Source organism: Hemitrygon akajei, chromosome 23 (genome assembly GCF_048418815.1).
Source record: "Hemitrygon akajei chromosome 23, sHemAka1.3, whole genome shotgun sequence".
Lineage (NCBI taxonomy): Eukaryota > Metazoa > Chordata > Chondrichthyes > Myliobatiformes > Dasyatidae > Hemitrygon > Hemitrygon akajei.
Window position 1 is genome coordinate 61,459,580 of NC_133146.1, and position 13,942 is coordinate 61,473,521.

General features: G+C 38.0%; 1 protein-coding gene across 2 annotated transcripts in view; it reads left to right on the forward strand.

Moving 5' to 3' along the window:
- The window catches only part of atrnl1b (attractin-like 1b), a 984,325-nt gene that overhangs the window by 749,926 nt on the left and 220,457 nt on the right, over positions 1–13,942 (forward strand). For both annotated transcript variants that reach the window (XM_073027827.1, XM_073027826.1), the window contains exon 27: positions 12,316–12,423. In XM_073027827.1, the coding sequence (XP_072883928.1) occupies positions 12,316–12,423 (108 nt within the window). The remainder of the gene's footprint in view (positions 1–12,315; positions 12,424–13,942) is intronic.

The window sequence follows — 13,942 nt, forward strand, 5'->3', positions numbered from 1 at the left end:
AGAAAGGCAAATCAAAACCCCCATTTGACTGCAAAAGACCTTCAGGAAGATTTAGCAGACTCTGGAGTGGTGGTGCACTGTTCTACTGTGCAGCAACACTTGTACAAATATGACCCTCATTGAAGAGTTATCAGAAGAAAACTTTTCCTGCGTCCTCACCACAAAATTCAGCATCAGAAGTTTGCAACGGAACATCTAAACAAGCCTGCTGCATTTTGGAAACAATAGACAGTAGACAATAGGTGCAGAAGTAGACCATTCAGCCCTTCGAGCCTGCACCGCCATTCTGAGATCATGGCTGATCATCTACTATCAATACCCAGTTCCTGCCTTGTCCCCATATCTCTTGATTCCCCTATCCATAAGATACCTATCTAGCTCCTTCTTGAAAGCATCCAGAGAATTGGCCTCCACTACCTTCCGAGGCAGTGCATTCCAGACCCCCACAACTCTCTGGGAGAAGAAGTTTTTCCTTAACTCTGTCATAAATGACCTACCCCTTATTCTCAAACCATGCCCTCTGGTGCTGGACTCTCCCAGCATCTGGAACATATTTCCTGCCTCTATCTTGTCCAATCCCTTAATAATCTTATATGTTGCAATCAGATCCCCTCTCAATCTCCTTAATTCCAGCGTGTACAAGCCCAGTCTCTCTAACCTCTCTGCGTAAGACAGTCCGGACATCCCAGGAATTAACCTTGTGAATCTACGCTGCACTTCCTCTACAGCCAGGATGTCCTTCCTTAAGCCTGGAGACCAAAACTGTACACAATACTCCAGGAAACAAGTCCTGTGGACCGATGAAGTTAAAATAGAACTTTTTGGCCGCAATGAGCAAAGGTATGTTTGGAGGGAAAAGGTTCAACTGTTAAGCACAGGGGTAGATCGATCATGTTTTGGCACAGGGAACATTTCACTGGTAGAGGAAAGAATGAATTCAATTAAATACCAGCAAATTCTGGAAGCAAACATCACACTGTCTGTAAAAAAGCTGAAGATGAAAAGAAGATGGCTTCTACAACAGAATAATGATCCTAAACACACCTCAAAATCCACAATGGACTACCTCAGGAGGCACAAGCTGAAGGTTTTGCCATGGCCCTCACAGTCCCCTGACCTAAACATCATCAAAAATCTGTGGATAGACCTCAAAAGAGCAGAGCATGCAAGACGGCCCAATAATCTCAGAGAACTAGAAGCCTTTTGCAAGGAAGAATGGGCAAAAATCCCCCAAACAAGGATTGAAAGAATCTTAGCTGGCTACAGAAAGCATTTACAAGCTGTGATACTTGCCAAAGGGGGTGTTACTAAGTACTGACCATGCAGGGTGCCCAAACTTTTGCTTCGGGCCCTTTTCCTTTTTTGTTATTTTGAAACTGTAAAAGATGGAAATAGAAAAGTAATCTTGCTGAAAGTATTAAAGAAATGTGTCATCTTTAACTTTATGCCTTTTGAAAATCAGGTCATGTTTTACTCGCTTAGCTATTCACAGTAACAGAAATTTTGACCGGGGTGCCCAAACTTTTGCATGCCACTGTATTTGCTTAGGCAAAGCCAATTACATATTTTGATTGCATTGGTAAAATATCTCATTGATAATATGGTGTATTATTCCTTACAAGGAACTTTCTTCGAGCGACTTCAACCTTAAAAGCAAAGTAAAATTTTATAATGATAGAGTAGAAATATTATGGCAGTAATTTAAAAACATTTATAGTTCATCTGTCTGTATTAACATAGTATTCTTATGGGTGATATATTATAATTTTAATTTAAATTGTTTGTGTTTTAATATCTACTTGTGTATTGTATCAGATGAAAAATATTTATTATGAAAAAGATGTAACAGGAAAAAATGGCTTAATTATTTTATATATTACTAGACCATTTTCTGTTTGGTAGTTTAAAGTATTTAAACATACTTCATGATGAAAAACAATGAATGTAGTAAATCAACCTTTTCCTGTAATATTCAGAGCAAGCAATTCTTTGTTATTATGTTTTGGTTTGGAGTATGCTTCCATTAGATTTGGATTCTTTCAAAAGATAGATAATTTGGCTGAAATGTACCTACATCCTTCACAGATAGTTGTCGTCTCATTTCTGAATCAATAACCCTGAGACCAGAGGAATATACAAATTTTTAATTTTGTCATGGGAAAACAATGGACAGCATTGAGGAGATTTAGCATGTCAACAAATACATTCAAAAACTTCTATAGTTGTACCGTGGAGAGCATTCTAACAGGCTACATCACTGTCTGGTATGGAGGGGCTACTCCACAGGGCCGAAAGAAGCTGCAGAAGGTTGTAAATCTAGTCAGCTCCATCCTGGGTACAAGCCTACAAAGTACCCAGGACACCTTTAGGGAGCAGTGTCTCAGAAAGGCAGCGTTCATTATTAAGGACCTCCAGCACCCAGTGCATGCCCTTTTCTCACTGTTACCATCAGTTAGGAGGTACAGAAGCCTGAAGGCACACTCTCAGCGATTCAGGAACAGCTTCTTCCCCTCTGCCATCCCATTCCGAAATGGACATTGAATCTTTGGACACTACCTCACTTTTTTTTAATACTGTGTACAGTATTTATCTTTTTGCAATTTAAAAAAAAAATCTATTTAATATACATAATTGATTTATGTGTTTTTTTTATTTTATTTACTATTGTTCTTTTTTCTCTGCTAGGTTATGTATTGCATTGAACTTCTGCTGCTAACTTAACAAATTTCATGTCACATGCCGGTGATAATAAACCTGATTCTGATATTTGTATCAGATTTTATTTGAAACTTCAACATGTCCCTATTTAATGACCTGTGGCATTGATATGGAGCCCCAATTCCTCCTGTTGTGATGGTTGCTTAACGAGGTAAAGTGGGAAGAGCCATATTAGTACAGCTGTGCTCTGTGTTCAGCCATGTTTCCATTCTGCAAAGAACAACTCTTTGTGCTTAAAAACTTCACAAAATTATTCCTTGTCTATGTTCTGCTGCAGAGCAAAAGTCTGATGACCTGAAGACAGTGAAATAAAGGAGCTTACTTTCTGGATTCACTTGATAGGAAATGGAATGTATTGTGTAGAAAACCATTTATCATTCATATAATTAAGTCTCTTACTCAATATATATAGTGCTTTAATTCCATCCCGAGCAGGTAAAAAGCATGTGATGCCATTCAAATTGACTGAAATAGGGTAAGCACAATGTTTTCTTAAAATATAGGTCAAGAAGGATTTTGTCGTAAGCAATCCATTTTGTTTCCAAATGGGTGCTTCTATTTTTATTTCTGCTTGTGCTAAACGTTAAGACAAAAAGATTTGAGAAATAACAAATCACCAATGTTTTGAATAAATATCAGCCTTCCATTTTATTATATATTCAAGGTTAAATTATGGTAGCCATCGTATGACAGGGTTAGAGGAGAGAATGTAGATTTTATTTGGTTGCTACATGAATTCATACTTTCTATTGTTAATTGAATGTTTGTAATATCCACATTAATAACGAAATCCTCTTTATACTGCGGCATTTACTCCTTGCTGTCAGTGATGACATTACACTATTTCTCTTATTAGTTCTGTTATGTCTTTAGCTTCTCTACTATTTCACCTCTTCCCCAGAATCTTGTTGTCTTGGTGATTCCTTCTTTGATCTGTTATTTTTTGTCATCAGGTAGTATTTTGTAGCAAGAGGAGGGCTGTGCTTGGGTGCCTAACACTTTTACAGAGTGTGGTAGTAATTTTATGTATTGCTCTGTACTACTGCCACAAAAAAAAACAAATTTCATGACCTACGTGAGTGATGGTAACCCTGATTCTGATATGGGTCTCTATTGTGGACTGAGAGTGGGAAGGGAGCAGGGAGAGGGGAATCATGGTTGGGAAAATAAGAAGGGAGAGGGGAGGGAGCAGGAAGGACCAGAGAAACATTCTGTAATGATCAAGAAACCAATTGTTTAGAATCAAATTACCTTGCCTGGTGTCTCAGGGCTGAGTGTGTCTGCACTAATGCCTTTTTTCTACCTTCAAGTTCATTAATATCTCTCCTTTTCTGCACCACTCTCAGTCATCCCATCCTTAACTTTTTGTTGAAATCCTAAGCTGATTTCATTTATTGAAGAAAATCACTTGGTGACTGGTTCCTGTACCCCAATTTGTTTGCCTCTCCTGCGTTGCTTGCTACTAATATTCCTCCCCTTTACCATTTTCTTGATCTGATTTCAAAATCCCATTGTTTTTCTCAAAGACGATGAATGACACACTCTTTCTCACAGACAATAAAAAAACAGTTACAGACTCTGGCCCTCATATATCTGGAATTAGTGATTGCTTAACTGTAAGAGAAACACAAATGATGCTGCCATCAAGGAGGAGGTACAGAAGCCTGAAGGCACACACTCAACAATTCAGGAACAGCTTCTCCGCTCTGCCATCCGATTTCTGAATAGATATTGAATTGATCAACACTACCTCTCTACTTTTTTATTTCTATTTTTGCACAACTTATTTAATTTAACTTTTTAAATATATATATAAAATATTTCTTACTGTAAAGTACAGTTTTTGTGTATTGCAATGTACTGCTGCTGCATAACAACAAATTTCATGACATATGCTGGTGATATTAAACTTGATACTGATTCTGAGTCATTGTCTTCACAGTTTTACAGGGTTTCTTTTTAAAAATCACACTGACATCAATTATTTCTCTTCTTTTTTAAATGAAGCAAGTTCCAACAGTTAATGGATGTTTCAGAAATATATAGATGACATAAACACACACATCGAGCTGGAGCGTGCTCTATTTGTGCCTGATGAAGTCTTAATTTATTTGTTTCTAGATACAGCAATAGAATAGCCTGATGAACTCAATTTGAAGTCTTGATGAAGGGTCTTGGCCCAAAACGTCAACTGTTTATTCCCATCCATTGATGCTACCTGACCTGCTGAGTTCCTCCAATACATTGTGTATATTGCTCTGGATTTCCAGCATCTGCAGTCTGTCTTGTGTGTATTTGTGCCTGCTGTTGTACCTTTACTTTTACCTCATTTTCTGCAGTGCTGTCAATGGTCCCTGAACCCGGGCAGCAACATCCTTATCACCAATGATCAGCACCTTGTCCTCAAGTTGGCAGAGCCTGGTGTCATAGCTCTGTGATACCTTAGCGGCACTTTCCTACTCTATTCCCGCACCCCTTGATTATATTATATCATTTATTTATTTAGAGATACAGCGGAGAATATACCCTTTAGGCCCTTCAGGCTGCGCCACCCAGCAACCCCTGATTTAACCCCAATTTCCACTGACCAATGAACCTTCTAACCGGACTGTGGGAGGAAGCCAGAACACCCGGAGGAAACTCACACGTTCCAAATGGAGGATGGACAGACACCTTACAGACGATGCTGGGATTGAACTCCAAACTCCAACGCCCAAGCTATAATAGTGCTACTGTGGTGCCTGTTAAATATTAATATTTCTAATATTTTTGGATATATTAATATCTAAAAATCTGCAGTTCCCCCTTGGGATTGTGCTCAGCAACTGAGACTCCACAGCCTTCTTCATTAGAGATTATGCCCCTCCATTGGTCAGGGTTGACCATGGATGTTGTGTCCTAGCTGTCAAAGTTGATACGCAAGCCAGGGCAGTACAATATGGACAACACGTGGTTGTCCATGCAGCAGGCTGCCCCTCTCCACACGGCTGATGAATTCAAAGGAAAGGTAGATATCAATACAGTTTGGCACCAGCAGTATTGCAAGAGTTTACAGTCAGCATTGAACTCAACGTAGGACTGTTTTAGGGACTTCAGCTCTGGATTTTTCCTCGGGATTTAATCTGAAGCCCCTGTGGCAGCTAAGGTTTGAGATCAGAATTTTCTTTGTCTTATATGAGTTGCCAACCATGGCTGTCAAGCCCCATCTTCCCAGAGTGACTGTTAGGACACTAGTAATCTTTCTTTACCCCTTCTCCTGTCACTAAAAACAGTTCTACCAGGCCTGGTAGCTAAGCCACACATGAAGGCAAGGAGCTGGACTTGGTTGCTAGAGGCTATTGAGACTCAAGCCATTGGAAGCATTTAATAGGTAATGGGAGCTTATCCCTACTACCCACTTTCTAACTATGACAGCCTGCTGTTGAGTAGAGACATATTTCTTTTAATTTCTATCCTGAATTGCATTATTTTGTCTGTGATCCCTGTTTTAGACACCTATATCTGAGGAGCCTCATGTCTACTAGCTGCTATCTGTTTTCTTTTATCGTGGTAACTGGTTGAAGGTCAGAGCACTGTATTTGTGGCATTTTAATATATTCCAGTTCATATGAAGTGTTCTGGACCAAAATATTTTTATCGGTTATTTTTTATCGTGGTAACCGTTTGGAGAACAGAGCACCGTATTTGTGCCATTTTAATAATGCATTGATCAAGCAACCATCTGTTGTAATTGTTAGCTACACACTTTAGCATATTGTAAATATAGTGAGTCATCATGTAAACTCTCACCAGTAATGTGTTTAGTTATAGTGTTGATGTATTCATTGAGAATTAAATGTTTTGACTAGATTATATTTTATTAATTTAGCTTGTAAAAATTATCAGTCTTTTGCTTTCCTAGTTGAGAAGAAATGAAATGAGGCCCTTTGTTATTCTGGGTCAACCATGAATATTGCATCCTAGCTGTCTATGTGATACGCAACCCAGTATACAAGCCAGGGCAGTGTGATATGGAGAGAAGCTGTTGCCCATACAGCAGGCTCCTCCTCTCTATGCAGCTGATGAATACAAAGGAACAGAAGAGGCCGATATAGTTTGGTACCAGCGGCATCGCAGAAGTTGAGAGTCAACGTTGAACTCAACGTTCAACCTTAGGGACTCCAGCTCCAGAGTTTTTCTCAGAGTTTACTCCCGAAGCCTTCACCATGAGTGGGTATAGCCGGGAGGCAGCAGAGGGGTGAGGTTTCTTCTCCTAGATGAGGTGACAACCATGGCTGATGAGCCCCATCTGCCCCAAGCAACCGGTTCTAAGTCAGCAGTAATATACCTTTACCCCTTCACCTGTCAGCAGAAATGGTTCTGCTGGGCTTAGTAGCTAAGCCACACATGAAGGCCAGGAGCTGGACTTGGTTGTCAGAGGTGAATTGAGACGTATACCATTGGGAGCATTTAATGAATAGTGGGAGCTTATCCCCACTACCACCCCTGACTATAACGACCTTAAGAAACCAGAAATGATATCATACATAAGAATTAAAGACTGTAGATAATGTCAATAATGAATTGATGTGCATATTACATTAAAATATTAATTAGAAGTATCTAATGCAAACACTGCCATTTTTAAAAATATTCTGATCAGCAGCATGGATACCACTGTTGTAACTATGCTAATATATCATTTTATTCATATATTTTATGCTTACTGCACAGCATACATAGAATAATGTTTTAATGAGCCCTCCATTATTGTCAAGAAATAGAAATTTTCATATTCAATAACATGAATGGGACTATATTTTGTGAATGTATGAATATTCATGTACTTCTAAGCCCCACCAAATTCTTGGAGCGCCAAATATGTTCAAAATGCTGGATGTATATAAAACAAAACTGCCCTTTTCCTTTCTAATGAAGAAAAAAATCTTGACGCCACTGATTTTGCATGTGCAAATGTATTCAACCGCACCAAATATATAACCTCTGGTGCATGTACATATGTTATTGATTTCCTGCTAAAGATGATGTATGACTTTAGACCAATGCAGGGGAGCTGCTCGGATTTCATTTTCTATGATGAATAAAAGCATATCTGATATTTTTTAAACTGCCAAATAATGATGGGAAAATTCAAAATCTGAAAATAACAAGGAAAATTACTAATTAGGAAACTTATTTGAATCTTTGTGTGAATTCTGTAAAATAAAATATTGAGTTTAAATAAAGCCAAGTTAGAGCTTTAACTGCAGAGTTAATTCTGTATCTGCTCCAGAGCTGGAGTAATGTGACTTTACTGATACTGTTATTTATAATAAATGGAATTTCATGGCATTATGATAAGCTTACAGAGGTATATTTTAAATGGGAATTTGTGATTTCCTTGAATAGATGTTTTCTGAACACCTCACCTATAAGACCATAAGACAAATCAGAATTGTATATGAGTTTCTCCAGATGCCTTCAAACTGCAGCTGTCAAACTCCTACTTAAAAAGTCAAACCTTGATAGTAAGGCACTAGCTAACTACAGGCCTATATCAATTCTTCTCTTCGTGGGCAAAAATCTTGAGAAAATCATTTTAACCAACTCAGCAACTTTCTGAATGAGAACAATATTCTAGAAGATTCAATCAGGTTTTAGATCAAATCACAGCACAACATGCCCCTTACCAAAATCGTCAGCAACTGACAATTGTCAGCTCTGCACTGATGCCAACAGTCTCAGTTCTAATTCTTCTAGATCTAATTTTATCTTCATTTGATCATGGCTGTTTTATTATCCCTCTCAACCCCAGCAATAAAGTGGGAGACAACTTCAGATCCTCTGGTCACTCCAGATTGAATGAACCTAATTGGATTGTGTAGTTTAAAGGTCATTGTAATGTATGCTGATCACAACATTTATCTTGGCTGCCTTCCATTGGGCAGCAATTCCATAGCTCTAAAAAGAGCTCATGATTTCAAAGGAAATAGCTATCTGCATCTTTATGGATTATCAGCTCTGAAGAAGCAGATCTATAAATTCTCCCATTTGCTTGGTGTTGTGTTCGACATTAAGGAATATTGCACAGCACACCAAGATGCCAGCATACAGGATATTCAACCAAACTTTATTAATAACTCTGCTTGTACAGTATGTGAACTCGTCCAGTGAGGGAGAGGCTAAATGACTGACATAGGAGTAATCTATTAACCACCAGGATGTACACCATGGAGGGAAGGGCATACCAAGGAAGAGAGGGACCTTGGTGTCAACAACAAAAAAAATCCTTGATGATGACAGCGTTCGTAGATGATGTAGTTCATAAGGCATGTGAGATGCTGGCCTTTATTAGTTGGTGAACTGGGTACAAGAGTGGGGATGTTGTGCTCCAACTTTGTAAAGCATTGGTTAGACCTCAGCTGGAGTATTTACTGCATTCAGTTCTGGTCACCACACTATCAGAAGGATGTGATAATGCTGGAATGGTTGCTAAGGATATTCACCAGGAGGTTGCCTGGGATGGAACATATAAGGAGAGACTGTAGAGGCTGGGTCTTTTCCTCTGGACCAGAGGAGGTTAAGAGAGCATAGGATTGAATAGATAAGAATACTGAGAGGGCTATGCAGGAAACTTGTCTCCATATCAGCAGTGGATAAAACTAGAGGTTACAGCTCTAGGATAAGGACTAAGAGATTTTGAGGGATCTGAAGGAGACCTATTTCACCCAGAGGATGATGAGTACCTTGTATAAAATGCTTAAGAGAGTGGTGGAAGCAAAGTTGCATGTCTCCAAAGGAGCATTTGAATTGCTTTGGCATAGAAAAAAAGGTGTTCAGCTGTTGGAAGATAGAGTTGTTGGGGCTGGGTTAACATGGACATAATGGGCTGGCGAGCTCGTTTCCATGCTCAATCAGTCAGTAGGTTATTGGCCTGTTGTGCATCCTCACTCCCTGTAGTCAACAAGGGCCAGTATTTCAAATTACCTCTTAAAGTCTTCTGTAGAGGCCACTTGAAAGGATCTTCAATGAAGCACTTTCAAACACATTTTTTGTATCCACCTTATTTATTTCATTTTAGCTGATATCATGTCAGTGACTTTTTTTTTTGTTAACTATTCTGAGAAGCTGCAAGTTGTTGTAGTAATATGATCTTTACTGTGGAATTCATGTTTTTGGTTACACCATAACAGTCACTGGAATTTAAGGGTCTGTCCACTTCAGCAAAGCTTTCATTTCTTATGAATGGTGTAAAATCCAATTCGGCCATCATGCAAGGACATGTTACCCTCAAGAACAACAATGAAAAAACTAAAAAATTGTAATCAAAGTGCACATGGCTACAGTTTACAAAGCTGTGACCTTTGGGAATTATCATTCTCTTTCACAGAAACTAAAAGGAAGACAATTGCTAGAGCCTCCAAGTTATCTTTCTTTTTGATCAGTTTTTGATTCTTGAGTTTATTTGATGTATATGTTGCTTCAATTTAGCAGATAATCAAAGTCATTGATAACTTTAATGCACTTAAATCTTAACACTCGTGATCCTAAATGTATGCTATGTTCTCTTCCGTGTTCTCCGTGATCCTGACCACAGTTTACAAACCACTACTGGCCAACTGTAATCAAGGGCTTGAGATTCTGCATGATGTCGTCACCAAACAAGGAACAGTCCATCCAGACACATTTCAGATCATAGTCAGGGACTTCAATAGGGCTTGTCTGAAGAAATCTTGGCACAATTACCGTACTACTCCACTGCTATACTATGATAAGGAATGCCTACCTTTACATGCCCAGATCACCCTTCATGAAATCTAATCACTTGGTTGCCCTTCTCCTACCTGCATACAGGCAGAGGCTAAAGAGCAAGGTTCCAGAGAAAAGGACAAGAAAAAGGTGGTTGTGGGAGGCAGAGGAGCAGCTACAAATTTGCTTTGAGTCTGTAGACTGGGCTATGTTCCAGAACTCATCAGTGGATCTGAATGAATACACCATAGTTATCATGGACCTTATATAAGCAGCCATAGATGTGCGTGTCCCCACAAAATCTTCCCCAACTAGAAGCTATGGATGAAACATGAGATCTGCAATCTGCAAAGGTATTCAGATTTGGTGACCAACTAAGATACAAGAGATCCAGATACAATCTTTGGAAAGCCATCTCACAGCCAAAGTGGCAATTCTGGACTAAACTTGAATCAACAAAGGATGCTTGACAGTGGTGGTGGGACTTGAATACTATTACCTCTTATAAAGTGAAATCAAGTGACATAGATGATAACAGGGCTTTGCTTCTAGATGGGCTCACTTTGTCCATCAAAACTTGGAGGAACCAACTCCCACAGCTGCCAATGATCTTGTGATTTCGAGTTCAATTCCAGCGTCCTCTGTAAGGAGTCTGTATATCTTCCCCATGATAAGTATGGGTTTATCCATGTGCTCCAGTGTCCTCCCACGGTCCAAAGACGTGCCACGTAGCAGGTTAATTGATCATTGTAAATTGTCCTGTGATTAGGCAAGGGTTAAATTGGGAGTTGCTGGGTGGGGTGGCTCGAAGGACCAGAAAGGCCTATTCTATGCTGTATCTCTATAAATACATTATTTTGTGAAGATAGCAGAAATAGGGTCAGCTGTGTCTCTTGGGGCTATTAAATACATTTTAAGGTGGGTGTAAAATGTTTAAGCACCTTTTTAAGACATTTCTAAAGTATTTAGTCACAAGCTTGTTCGATGTTTGCCACAAGCTTTTCACACGTTAAGTGAAAAGTATTACAAGGATTTTATGCAGTTTGTATTCCCTGTAGTGTAAGTCTCCAAAGTAAAACTAAGCTTTTGCCTCTTATTGATTGTGGATGAAAAGAAGCTTTCTTCTCTAAATTAATTCTTAAGGGAAAAAAATCCACTAAAAGATTGATCAATGTCCGATTGTAACCAGACCTTTAAGTCATGCATTACCACCAATCTGGCAAGTCAATGTGACATTTCTTCTTTGATAAACTATTTTTTTAATGATCTTGTTCAGACTGATGGTTGAAATCTGAATTATTGGACTGATTTTATCTTAATGTCACTCCAGATATAACTATGTACAGTACATGAACATATCTCTTGCAGATCCCTCAGAATCTTGTCTTTATGGTGTTATATACTTCAACTGCTGCAACTTTTCTTTATGTTTAAGTGTCATCTTCTGTTTAAGATATGGATCATTATTGTCATTGGCTGTTCCTTCAGTAGCAAATTGAACCTGTTTACATTAACAATTTGTTTTTGAACTAAGAGTTATCAGTTTTAAGAGGTTGTTACAAACATATGCTCTCTCACAGATTAATTTCCAAAGTTAACTCATCTGAAATGTAAAGTGTTCTCTAACAGTATGTTGAAATAAAATCATCGTCATTGGTGTTACAAATGCAAAATAGTCTATGTAGCAAGTTTCTACATAAAACAGACCTTGTTCATACTTGATATGTGTGAGAATACAATCGTAAAGCTGAGAATTTATTGGAAAAAGGAGAAATAAAAATTATAAAATATCCAAATTATTGAGAGTTTGTCACAAGACATGATTTTGTGCTTGAATTTTAAAAGACAGTCTCTGTATTTCTTATACAGCAACTTCTGCGGGAAAGGCAGCAAATGGCTAGTCGACCATTTGCATCTGTTGATGTAGCCCTGGAAGTTGGAAGTGAACAACCAGATATCGTGAGAGGACCACTAGAGGTAAGAACCATTCTCTCATTCATTAACTGTGGCGTAAATATCTTCTGTACCCAGACAACATTATGTATGCTATAGTAAGGCATATATGTTACGATATCTATGAGGACAATTTCATACCAATACTTGAGCCCATATATCAGATGGATAATTATTTCAAAAGCATGTGGTGTTTTATTATAGGGTATAGTTACCTTGTAGTTCTTTTTTAAGAGGACTGCATTTCCCTTTGTGTACAACTGAGTGTGTGCAATAAATTGCTTAACAGTAAAGCAATATGATAGACTCCATTTTGTGGAGCAGCAATATATCTATTTAAATATCAATAGAAAGGCTAAACCTATTGGGACTTTACAATACAGAGCTGCCTTACAGGCATTATTGCTTCTGTACAATGAAATGTACTGTAATAGGGAAGGGCCTTGAGATGTCTGGAAAGTGTGTTACATGTGGTAATGGACACATTCATCTTTATCTCATGAAAATATTAATTAGTAAATTATCATTTAAATATATAATAATTATAAGAGCCAATGAACAACAATTTAAAACACATAAATCAGTGTTTTAGATAAATTCAGCAATCCCATATTTCAAGCTGAGATATATGATCAAAGGGAAGAGAACGGGGTAACAATATGATGTCAAGAATACTGTGACCACTGCTATTTGAGTTAGCTTGAAGCTCCACAATGCTGAATCTATCCGTGATTTTTGTAACTATTTTATTGCCTTGCTGTTAATGATACTGAGATTTTTCTGGAATATTATGCATCTTTGACAATTGCATGCTTTTCCATCAGCACCACGAAGAAGGCTGTGTCTTTGCTGCTTTGTGATATTTTTTCAATTTGAATTTTTATCAGCTTTATCTTAAAAGTCTAATCTATAGTTATAAGACCAAAAACAAAAAATCATGTACAGGAATTTATTTTTTTAGCAAATCTCTTTTGCCCAAAATCTGATCCATGGCAGAAGTGCAATATGGTAGAATGTAGCAGTGGCTTCACAATTTGCCATTTTGTGAAATTCAGTTTCAGTTGAATTTCAGAAAGAATAGAACAGCAGTTGCCACAAAACATAGTGCATTCAGTGTGAACACAAACTGGAGATGAATCACAAGCAAATGAGTAAAATATTAATGCCTGTGCATATACAACAACAATGACAACATATTAAACTTGCTCCCTCCATTGCTTGTATACGTGATATTGGTTTGATAACATTGTGTTCAACCTGATTTTAATACCATATATTTGCTGAATTTGAACTTAAACATTGCATAGTTTAATTCTGTCATGTCTCTTTACTGAAAATCCATGCTGCAGTTTACGTATGTAGTTCAAACAGACAATTTAGCAAATCCTACTCCCTGGAAGTTTACAGTTGAACTTACTTTCCTCAGTTGAATAAATTTTGGCATCTTGACTATCAAATGAATTGTCACAGGGAAGAGAGATCTGACAAACCGGTTTAGAAATTCAAAATACTTTGTGTGTGTGCTTAAAACTTGTTTAAGAGG